This window comes from Leptinotarsa decemlineata, unplaced genomic scaffold, assembly GCF_025532065.1.
Source record: "Leptinotarsa decemlineata unplaced genomic scaffold, Ldec_3_MD MMD2_tig00000026_RagTag_RagTag, whole genome shotgun sequence".
NCBI classification, from domain to species: Eukaryota; Metazoa; Arthropoda; class Insecta; order Coleoptera; family Chrysomelidae; genus Leptinotarsa; species Leptinotarsa decemlineata.
In genome coordinates, this window is record NW_027412539.1 from 881,835 (window position 1) to 894,286 (window position 12,452).

At 30.1% G+C, this 12,452-nt stretch overlaps 1 protein-coding gene and 1 long non-coding RNA gene across 2 annotated transcripts; both read left to right on the top strand.

The window, feature by feature from the left end:
• Positions 1-6,274: 6,274 nt before the first annotated feature.
• Positions 6,275-10,384, top strand: LOC141480858 (uncharacterized). The gene is made up of 3 exons (XM_074171579.1): positions 6,275-8,585; positions 9,570-9,835; positions 9,953-10,384. The coding sequence occupies exons 1-3, from the start codon at positions 6,275-6,277 to the stop codon at positions 10,382-10,384; spliced, it is 3,009 nt and encodes a 1,002-aa protein (XP_074027680.1).
• Positions 10,385-10,805: 421 nt separating this feature from the next.
• LOC141480869 (uncharacterized) lies at positions 10,806-11,613 on the top strand. Its single transcript, XR_012464606.1, has 3 exons — positions 10,806-10,993; positions 11,059-11,151; positions 11,453-11,613. It is a non-coding gene; the product is annotated as an uncharacterized lncRNA (long non-coding RNA).
• Positions 11,614-12,452: the final 839 nt, after the last annotated feature.

Consider the following 12,452-nt stretch of genomic DNA (forward strand, 5'->3'; position numbering starts at 1 on the left):
TATTTTTTTCTTGAAAGTTATAAAAATTACAAAAACAACCAGGAGCATAAAAATACCGAAATCAATTTTTTTCCATTATTCATTCAATTTTGGAAATACACGTGCTGCAAAAGTTGCAACAGCTGATCCATTTGTTGACTTTATTGCTCATATAACTTTTAAACTATTAGAGATACGACAATAAACATTCCGATCATTTTTGTAGATAATTGAATTATCTTTCGAATATTTTCTTGCATATATTCTTTAGTTATTGTTAATTTGTTGTTTTATGCATTTGTTTATAAAAATTAACGATTTCCTCGTCTTTCAACTTTTCAGGCTTACAGCTCAGTAAATAATGCGAATTCGGATATTTAACTTCAGAGCAATTTTGTTAAACTATAAATTATCTCACAGTTGCAGTTGGTTATTCGTTTATTTGTTCATTTTTTCATGAGCTATCAATGAATTTCGCTAAATTTTGGGAATTATCATATTCCCACCTAATTGCTTATTTATATTACATTGTATTCTAGTTTGTAATTGAAAAAATGCTTCAGACATGCAAAAATTTCATTAAAAAATATAAGGACACGAGGTAAGAATAATATTGTTGAGTATATATGATATTTATATAACTGAAAGCAGTTTATTCCTTTCAAATACAAAATTTTAATCGTAATATTACAATTAACCTCAATAATATTTGTTATTATTATCAAGAATAATAAAGCAGTCAATTCATTTTATTAATTTCGTCTTTTCCTTTGTTTTTTGGTGGAGAAGTTTTTGAAGTATGTACTTGCAATATCTAGGTTCGAAAGTGAACGTGCTATTCTTTTTCCTTTGTTACTCGTGAGGTTTTCGATTTTTTGCTCTTCTCTCTCTTCTGCTTCATCTTCTTTCTCTTGATCTCTAGATCTTTTCCATTTCTCCTTTTTCTTCTCCTGTCTAATCTGGCTCCGTGTTTTCTTTAGATTCGGAGTCTGAATCTGCTCCGAAGATTCCGTTAATAATTTTTTGATAAGCTGACTTCTTTTTATTTGGTTGATCAGTTACCATGCCGTATTCAAAATCCTCATCTCCATCATCAGAGTCATTATTTTCATCTTCATCTCTATAACAAAATTGCTCTGAAGTTCAATATCCGAATTTGCATTAGTTACTGAGCTGTAAGCCTGAAAATTTGTAAAAACCCGAGGAAATAGTTAATATTCATAAACAAATGCCTAAAACAACAAATTAGCAATACCAAACAAATATATGCAAGATGACATTTGAAAGATAATTTGATTATCTACAAAAATAACCTAAATGTTTATTGTCGTATCTTCAATGGTTTAAAAGTTATATAAGCATTAAAGTCAGCAAATGGATCAGCTGGTGCAACTTTTGCAGCAAGTGTATTTTCAAAATTGAATAAATAATGGAAAAAAATTTTCTTCAATATTTTTATGCTCTTGGTTGTTTTTATAATTTTCATAACTTTCAAGAAAAAAATTGAGCTAAGTTGCGAATTTGTTTATAACAAATCATTGAGTAAATAAACAATGAAATTGTCAATGGAATATTTTTTGTAATTTTGTAGAGAACTGTTAGTTATGATTTTAGAAAAGAAAAAAGGTCTTAACTAATAATTTGAACATTAGATATATAAAAAACAATTAAAAACAATTAATATTATTATCAGGAATTTTTTTTTCCAAATCATGACTGACAATTCTCTGTAAAGTTTCAAATTTTTTCAAATATTGAAATAGTCCATTTTGTTATAAAAAATTTATAAACAAATTATTTGTTTCAGTTTATAAATGTATTTCATAGACATGAGAACGAGGAAATAATGATGAATGAGGAAACATTATTGTGTTTTTCCTGTTTTTCTTTACTTTAAAAAATTATTATAAACAAAGTATTAAAATTTTCAGAACTTTTATCATGCAATATTCTTTTGTATGTATCAAAGAAGGGCTCAACGAAGCGAAATAATTTAACGGTAATTATTCAAATATTTATTTTACTTTGAATAATAAAGGAAGTTTTAGAAAATTTTATTAATTTACAATTGTCTAAATCATTGAAAAATCAACTTTGAAAGAAAATTCCAACAGGGATCAGTTCTCTATGGTGTTAGGATTATACAATAATTTTTAAAAAAATTTCATTCACTTTAAGTACCCCAAAAAAATTATTTTCAAGTTACGTACTCGCTTAGAGGCCGTGCGCGCAACCTAAAAATTGCGCGCGGACAGCTATTTCCAGCGTTGAATTGAAATTATAAATAATGGAGATACCGTTTCAGACGTCGGAACTTTTTTCAGTGAATTTCCTTCCATTCAATGATCTTTTTTTCAAAATTCAAAAATATTTATAGTTTACGAACTATAAACAACAAAACCGAACATTGCTTTTTAGGGTATTTAATTGTTAATAACTTTTAGAATTTTTTATGAACTGATTTACTTTTTTTTCTCAATGATCTAGACAACGTTCCGGAACGAATGAGCTTAACCACTCATTTTACTATAAGTATGAACATTCAATACGAATCTAAACTTAAAGCCCAGACTTAATGATTGATTACAGTCGATACCAATGGTTGTGAAATTAAAGAGACAACAAAATGGTCTTGTATTCGAATGTAAAATTACTGATTCAACTCATTCTATTCCATTTGTTGTTTTTGTTTTGGCATCAGCAGCGTTCGAGAAAAATATGTAGTCATAGGCAGATTTGAATTCAAGAACTGCTGGCACACTATTGCTGTGCCGTTTCACCACTTGTATTAGCTGTAATTTTTGATAATATTTTACATCAGTTGAGTATGTCGAATTTCTCACTTCAAAGAATGGTTGAGTTTTGGTTTTATCGTTTTTGATGAAGAGCTAAATGGAAAATTCAGCTCAATTCAAATCTCCTTCGACTTTTACATTGATTTTTGAAAATGTTTAATTTCATCCACCAAACTGTTTCTCAATTAATAAAATAAGCCTCAGTCTCTGAAATTATAACAAAAATTTTGCTGTCGTTTTTATGTTTTTGGCATTGACTACTATTGTCATTAGCTTCTTCTGAATAGGGTGTGTTACTATCTCTCTGAGCCACACCTGGGAGCATCATGGCTATTTGTAGTTCCGCCAGCCATGTTACGTAGGAGAATCAATCCAACTTCAATTAGATAAATAATAAATGGAGGGAGAATCTGAAAGCAATTATTTTTTTAATAATTAATAACGAAGTTTGACTTCGTGATAATTAGCTGTTGAAAGCATGTTTCGACTTTTCTTTCTATATATCGGGTACCAACGAAATCATATGTAAGAAATGTGGCCATTTATATCGAATATAATATGACGTCACATACAGAAATATTGTCAAATTCGATGTAGGATTCTAACGTCGAAGTTTTCTTGATTTTTGAATAACAGTTCAAAAATTGTAGTTTTTGATTCACCCATGTACTTTTTACCAATTTTGTTTAAACGCCATTGTTTACATCATCTATCTCGAAAATCTAAATAGAAATTTGTATTTTTTGAACTTCGACTTCGAAATGAAACTCTTATCCTACAAAAAGGTGTCGCAGATATTAATCTGTTTATTTTTCTCTGCCAGTGAAAAAGTGAAAGAGTCAAAGCTCTCATTATGGTATAATAACTTCATAAAAATGACACTTCTTACCAGTAAAGATAAATGGACAGCACAGTATCATTTTTCGTAGTAAAAGAAGTACACTTCGATGTCGAAGTTCAGAAAATACCACTTCCTATTTAGATTTTTGAGATCAAGGAAGTAAAAATTGACATATAATAAAAGTCAGTAAAGAGTTCGTTAATAAATAAAAAATTTCAATTGTTGACTTTTATTCAGAAATGAGAAAATTTCGTCGTTAGTTTTTCTTTATATCGAGTTTTTTGACGTCATAGTACCGCCATATTCAAATAGAAATGGCCACATGTGTTATATCGTTGAAAAGAGAATTTTATTTATCAGCTTCGAAGAACTCCAAATTTCAAATTTCTTACCACATAAACAATTGAATGGCGCCGTGTACAATGATTTCGTTGTCACCCGGTATAGCAACTTCACGAGAGGAATCGACAGGCCCACTTTCTATTCATAGTCTTGTTCAGATGTACCAAATTTTCTTGAAAATATGAAAATTCTTATATAATCTCCGAAAATTACGATCAGGAAAATAAAAAGTTGTGCATTGAAAAGAATTTGAAATTTTTTTTATTAACAACAATAAAAATAAATAATAGGGCTAGAACTCAAATGAAAAGCTGAAATTGGTAATGAATTAATGATAAATAAAAAAGACTTGAAGCATTATTGTCATATCTGTAATACTTTAAAGAGTTATTATGATTTTATATACAAAAGAGCGGATGAAAAAGACAAATTTCAAGGCAAATTATATTGAAAGCTATATAAAAAATAGAAAAAACAATTCAAAAATAAAACATATATGGCCACTTCTATTGCGCAATTGAGTAAAAAAAAATTGAAAAAGCTAATTTATTTATAACCAATTGTTTTTTAAATAAACAATTAGAAAACTATTTTTTCTTTGATTTTGTATAACAACAGAATTCATGATTCAAAAAAAATGGTTCCTTAATTTCTTCTATAAATATCATGATTTCAATTAATAAATTTATAACGAAAAATATTTTCAAATTCACCCATGTAAATGTTTATAACAATTTTCCAAACAATAACTGTGAAAAATTAAGAAACAAATTAAGTAGCTTTCAACCATTTGTAATTTTTGCAACGGCGCGCGGCGATCTATTCATTAGCATATTGAAAATAACTTCACGAAGTGAAAGCAATTCTAGGGTTTTAGTTTATGAATAACAGGGCTTTTATGTTAACCTTCAGTTCATAAAGAATTATTAACTAACAAATGAATAATTAATGAAGAAATTAGGATACAATTTTTCTTTATCGCGTATTATTGTTCATTGATGTATGCCAAAACTACATGAATTTTTTTCATTTCCTAATTGTCATATTTAATATGTAAAAAAAAAGGTTTGTTGCTGTGTCAGATTGACGCCCCGCGCGCAAAAGCCATTTTTGGCTCTAGTTTCAGGGCTCTGTGAAAATTATAAATGATTAAGTTACTGCTCGGGGAGTTGGAACTTTTTTTAGCATATTTGATGATCTTTTTTGATTTTTTTTAATTCGAAAATTTTGAGTACTGTTCGAGATATTCAGAAAAAAACAAACCAGAATTTTTTTTACCTAATTTGTTTATGAGTTTCGTAATTTGTTTTAGTGCCTTTTCGAACTCATCCTTGAACTTTCTACTTGAAAATATGAATCGAATGACACCTTGATCGTGATTTTCGGAGACTATATGAAAATTTTAGAAAAAAATGTTACATGAACTAGACTATTGATCTCATTCCTGCCAGGTCTTTTGGAACTTTCATATTTTGGAATCCCCACAACCGGTCCAACACCTCGTTATAGCAGCGGAAATGCAAGCGAAATATACCCACACAGCACTAGATATTCATGGAATATTCCCTGTATATCATAAAACGAACGTATATATTCCAAATATTCATAGAATATTCTTGGAATATATACATGCCTTTAGAATATTCATAGAATATGCTTGAATGAATATGGCAGGATTATTCCCGAAAGAATGTGCATAGAATGTCTATAAATGGATTATTCTCCCATGAATATTCTAAGAATATTGTCGATCGAATATACCATATGGTATATTCTTAGAATATATCCCCACGGTATATTTTGGAATATTCTATACAATGGAATTTTGAATAATCTTATAATAACGTATTCAAATAATTCAATATTATTAAAAACAAAAATATTTGAAGATCTTAATCAAATGCATAACCTAATGGATATTACCCTGATAGTGTTAACCAGTTTTTGAACTCAACGCAAAGATTCTGGATGAATTGCTCCAACAGCAACTGTTGGAAACGACAAAAAAATTTAAATGAGCCAATAAATGAACCAATTGCATCAATAAATTGGTTAATTCTGTTACATGTCATTTATTTTATTATAATCAAGTACAAAATATATTAGATGTTCCATGGGGAACAGACATGTGACAGGCAACTAACCTGCAAGCACGTGTGTAAAATGAGCCTCAATAAAATAAATAATAATTCTAAATGAAGTTTGAATGTAAAATGAACAAAGTAATAAGACAAAGAACGTAACATGGTGTCAGGTTAATGGGACTTTGGATCAAATTAATATAATATCTTGACCAAAGCGTGAGTACTGCTGTAAAATGGATAATTACAGTGGAAGTTTCAAACCTCCAAAAAGTTTGGTATTCGACAAGAATATGCACAAAAACTTTGATGTCTTCTTAAGAAGTCTGGATATATATCTGAGGGCAACAGGTCTGATTGATAAAGATGAGAAAACTAAGATAGCAATTTTTCTAAACCTAGCAGGCGAAGAGGCTCAAATCAAATTTCAAACTTTTGAAATGACAGAAGAAAGCAGGCAGAATTATGAAGATGTAATAAAAGCTTTCAAAGATTACTGTAAGCCACTTAAAAATGAAACGTTTGAACGATATAAGTTTTTCACCCGTGTGCAAGACGAAGGGGAAAATTTTGACAGTTACATTACTGATATAAAAGTACTAGCTTCTGCATGTAATTTTGGTGACTTGGAGAAATCGTTAATTAGAGATAAGATAGTGAGTGGAATACAGGAGCTGTCTGTACAAGAAAGGTTACTGCAACATTCACATTTAACACTTGAAAAAGCAGAGGAGATTTGCAGAGGTGCGGAAATTAGTAAAAGACAAGTGAAGGAGCTGAAAAATGATAAAGAAGTAGACTTTATACAAAATAAAAGTAGAATGAACAATAAAAGTGGTAGGTCAAAAAGTGCACAGGTTAGTACTAAGTTTAATAATAATAATAAAAATCATTATGAGTGTTTGAAATGTGGTCGTACACATGGACCAAAAAACTGTCCAGCTTTTGGGAAAATTTGTAATTTATGTTCAAAACCTAATCACTTTGCCATAGGTTGTCAAAATAAGTCAGGACAATCAAACAAGGGAAAGTTCAAACAGCCTTCCATCTCAACTCGTAATCCATACAATAACAGAAATGTACATGAAGCGAGAGAAGGTTCATTAAATAAAAAGGAAAGTAGTGATGAAGATTTAACTTTTATTGACAGTATTGAAATATTTGTTGATAATGTACAGGAAGTGAAAGATGGAAGTAAAACTGTTTGGAGTATCCCTGTGATAATTAATAAACAAACTGTAAATTTCAAGTTAGATACTGGTGCTGATTGTAATTGCATGTCAATTTGCACTTATGAAAAACTGGGATTGGATAGGGATGAAATAATTGATAGAGGTGTTTCAATAATTACATATGGTAAAGTAGAAGTAAAATGTTTAGGATATGCTATTGTACAGTGCATTGTAAAAGGGGCTCGGTACAATGTCGAAGTATATCTTGTAGAAACAATGAGTGTACCTATTTTAGGATTGAAAGCATGTATCAAAATGAATTTAATACAAAGAATTGATGAATTAGGAAGTGTAGATGATAAAAATACTTTTATTAATAAAAATTTAGAATTATTTGAAGGCACAGGCAAGATACCTTTTCAGTATAAAATCATATTAAAAGAAAATGCTGAACCTCATGTTAGTGGTTGCAGAAGAATACCTGAGACTGTTAAAAATAAATTAAAAGGTACTTTAGAAGATTTAGTGAAACGAGGGATAATTGAGAAAATTGAAGAGCCAACAGAGTGGGTAAATAATATAGTAATCATAGAGAAACCAAGTGGTGCTTTAAGAATTTGTCTAGATCCATTACACTTGAATAAAAATATTATTCCTGATCAATTTCCAATTCCAACATTAGAAGATTTAGCATCAAAATTGAAAGGAAAAACAATATACACAGTCTTTGATTTAAAAGAGGGATTTTATCAAATACCGTTGGAGAGAGAAAGCATGAAATATACATGTTTTTTAACACCTTTTGGTAAATTTTGTTTTCGAAGACTCCCTTTTGGTCTCAAAATCAGTCCAGAAGTGTTTCAAAGGACAATAGAAAAAATATTTGGGGATCTCAATATAGGCATTTATTTTGATGATCTAGTAATAGGTGGTGCTTCTGTTGAAGAACACGACGCTGTATTGAGTGAAGTAGTAAAACGTGCGAAAAAGTTTGGCATCAAATTTAATAAAGATAAAGTTCAGTATAAAGTACAGGAAGTAAAATATCTAGGACAAATATTCTCTTCTACAGGTGTCTCTCCTGACAATGATTACATTCAAGCTGTGTTGAATATACAAACACCTAATGATAAAAAAGAACTGCTTCGCATACTAGGCATGCTTAATTATTTAACAAAATACATCCCTAATTTGTCTAATTTAATATACCCACTTAGAGAGCTTATTAAGAAAAATATGACTTTTACTTGGACTGATAATCATACACGAATATTGAATGATATTAAAAAATTTATTACAGAAATTCCACAGTTACAGATATTTGATTCAGCACATCCAATAGTTATACAGACTGATGCAAGTAAAAATGGACTTGGTGGGTGTCTACTACAAAGAGGAAAACCCGTGGCTTTTTGTTCACGAGCAATGACAGAAACAGAAACTCGATATCCTCAAATTGATAAAGAGTTACTGGCTATTTGTTTTTCTGTTGAAAAATTCCATAATTTTATATATGGAAGAAAAATATTAATCAACACTGATCATCGGCCGTTAGTGTCGATCTGTAAAAAAGATTTTTATAAAGTATCTGGTCGTCTTCAAAGACTCAAACTAAGACTATTAAAATATAATTTTGATGTTGAATATTTACCAGGAAAATACATGTACATAGCGGATTTGTTATCCAGAAGTTTCTTAAAAGAAAATTCTAAAAAAATTAAACAAACAAATACTAATTTTACTGTTCACAGTGTTGAAATAGAACTTCCTATCAGTAATAGTACTTTAACAAAGTTAAAGAATGCTACACGAAATGATCCTACATTGAGTTTGATAATAACATTTTGTAATGAGGGTTGGCCACTCAAATCAGAATTTCCTGATAATGCAGAATTATTAAGGTTTTTCAAGATACAAAATTCGTTACACACAAAACATGATCTACTTTTCTTAGATCATAAACTTGTGGTACCAATATCTTTGAGATATTCAATGTTAGAGAAACTACATATTGCACATTTAGGTATTGAAAAAACTAAAAGTAGAGCCAGAAAAATTTTCTATTGGCCTAATATGTCAACAGATATACAGAAATTTATTTCTAAATGCTCAGCATGTTTGAAATATTCTCGTAATAATGTTAAAGAACCGTTAATGCCTCATAATAGACCCAACTTACCTTTTAATAAAGTTGCTTCTGATATTTTCACATATGGTGGGTGCGATTATTTGATTGTAGTTGATTACTTTAGTAATTGGATAGAAATGTGTTCTCTGAAGTATAAAAGTGCGCAAGAAGTTGTTAAACATTTTAAGCAAATTTTTTCTACTTTTGGAATTCCTGAAACAGTTATTGCAGATAATGTACCCTACAACAGCATAGAATTCAAAACATTCTCAAAAAAATGGGATTTCACATTAACAACAAGTAGTCCAAGATATCCAAAATCTAATGGACTAGCAGAACGTGCAGTTGGGATATGTAAAAGCATGTTGAAGAAGTGCTCTGAGAATGATACTGATATTTATTTAGCACTTTTAGACTACAGGACAACCCCTTTGACTGGCCTAAATTTATCTCCAACAGAGTTATTGAACAACAGATTGTTGCGTACAACCTTGCCTGTGACGTCAAATATATTAGCTGAAAAAACTATGATTGACTTGAAAAATATTGTAACTCATAGAGAAAAAAATTTCAAAAAGTACAATTCTAGTGCAAAGTTCAGAAATGGGTTTCAGGTGGGAGAGAGTATAATTTTCAAAAAGGAAAAGTGTAGGAATTGGCAACAAGGGGAGATAGTAGGGAAATGTAGTGCTCCTAGGTCGTATCTTGTGAAGGATGAATTTGGTAGGATTTTGAGAAGAAATTCATCTTTTATCAGAACATGCCCTAATCCTACTTTGCCTATAAGATCGGAAAATACATATGACAGTACCATTGAACCCAGCCCTAATGATAACTCAGTGTCTGAAAACACTGAGAACAATCTTTCTTATGACTTGCATGTTTCTAGGCCTGATCCTTATTTGAACAAAAATGAATTATGTTTACCCAGTTCTAGTCAATCTTTGAACAGAAGTGTTTCTAATGAATCTAGTGGAACTACTAAAGGTACAGTGGTTACTCGATCTGGGAGAATCATAAATAAACCTTTAAGGTATAGAGAATAATTGTTTTTTTTTTATTACTTTGTAAAAGAGAGAGATGTTACATGTCATTTATTTTATTATAATCAAGTACAAAATATATTAGATGTTCCATGGGGAACAGACAGGTGACAGACAACTAACCTGCAAGCACGTGTGTAAAATGAGCCTCAATAAAATAAATAATAATTCTAAATGAAGTTTGAATGTAAAATGAACAAAGAACGTAACAAATTCTCATCCTATTTGTCTTTTTGTATTTGAAATTATTTAATTACAAAGCGAAAAATCCTGGAAACAGAGAAATGGGGAAGTGAATAATTGGAGTAAACGTTTCTCATTGGTCAATTGAAGTATAGCGCGCGACAGTCGAATAAGCTCTGTGAAAGCGGCTGTCCCTTAATGCATGGTACATTTGCGTTTGCGTTAAATTCGACATTTGATTCAACATGGCGGTTGACGTGGTAGGTTCGCGTGTGTAATGCAAGATGTGTTGGTGTTATTATCAAAGTATAATTCTGTCACGTTCAGTGTACCATTTATAATTTGGGGTTGTCCAATTTGCAGTACAGCGAATAGTTTGATTTTGGATCTTCAAACAGGAGAGTTGCATCTATTCAGTCTTCAAGAAAAGTAAGTAAAATGCAATAGTATCGATAGTTAAGTCATGGTGATTAACCTACTATACCTCATTTTAGGTTCGAGGAGAGTTGGTGTGTGGGATTTGTTGGTTTGACTAAGTACATGTTTGAACTAGAGTGATTTCAGCTGTGTATCTTCAATAGAGAAAAGTAAGTGAATGACACATTCTTTTGTATCATTTGTTTTCATAATTTTTATCACTCGTTTTCAAGATAGTATCAATTTGCCCAAAAGGAAACAGAGTGGTACCTGGTATAGGCAGGTGCGCCAAGGAACTGAAAACGTAATGATTACTTTTCAACAAGACAATGCAAGTTGCTCTCCAAGTCATAAAATGCTGTAAATGTTCATGAGTAACCTATGCGAAAAATATCTATTTGATTTTTATTCCAGTTTTATTGTGCCACTTTCAAATAGTGATAATGAACGTTAATGTACATTTTGTTCCAGGTATTACTATTGAAACACTGGCTGATGCATTGTTGGACAAATATAAGGAAAACTATTCTGGTGAGCAAAGTTTGAATAACTTTAAGTAAGTGAAATTCATTGAAGAACCCAGCATACCACTCATTTTAAATACTTCATTTGTGGGTTTATTTTTCGAAGTGAGAAACCTAACCTAACCTATTTCTTGATGTCATACACTTTTTCTTTTTCAATGAAATGATATATTTATTATTTTTTAATTAGTGCTGATGAATTCACAGAGTTGTTATTTTAGTATATTTTTTAGTATACATTTGTTTGAGAGTAGGAACATCCTAATTTGAATACATTTCTAATATTTGTAATATGACAGTATTCAGGAATATTTTATTCAGTGAATAAATATTTTGAATTAGATTTTTTATTTTTAATATTGGTTGAAACGTCAAATATTTCAGTGTATATTGTTTTTAAAATATATTTGTTTATGAATATTATGTGTTTTATTACTTGTGTGAATCTTGTATCAAAATGCAATATATACATGCCTAATAGCGGTTACTCGTCACATTCTTGGAATATTCCAAATATTCCTAGAATATTCATAAAATATATTCAAGGAATATTCTATGGTGTTTCTCTATTGTATATTCCTACAATAAACTAAAAATATCCTGAATATTTTATGAATATTCCTCGGGTTCTATTCCTGGAATATTCTTAATAGAATATACCTTAGATATTCTAAGAATATTATAAGATATTCCAAGAATATTCCCAAGGAATATTCTTAAAATATATCAAAGGTTCGCCAGGAGCACTTCCAGGGAATATTCTCCAGAAGATATATATATATCCATGGCATATTCATAGCATAATACAATATCCTTAAATGTATATTCATGAAATATACCTGGAATATCTATTGCTATGTGGGTAGGTGGAATCACCTATTGGTGTGACACCCAAGTCAACTTGACAAGTTTTTTATGTTTTTTTTTGACTGCATTAACCTTTCTCG

Bases quoted from the DNA above. Each gene is read 5' to 3' on its own strand.
- LOC141480858 (XM_074171579.1), top strand. From the start codon at position 6,275: ATGGATAATTACAGTGGAAGTTTCAAACCTCCAAAAAGTTTGGTATTC. The intron at 8,586-9,569 runs GTGGGTGTCTAC...CAGTTATTGCAG, and splicing joins TGCAAGTAAAAATGGACTTG to ATAATGTACCCTACAACAGC. The intron at 9,836-9,952 runs GTGACGTCAAAT...AATGGGTTTCAG, and splicing joins TGTTGCGTACAACCTTGCCT to GTGGGAGAGAGTATAATTTT.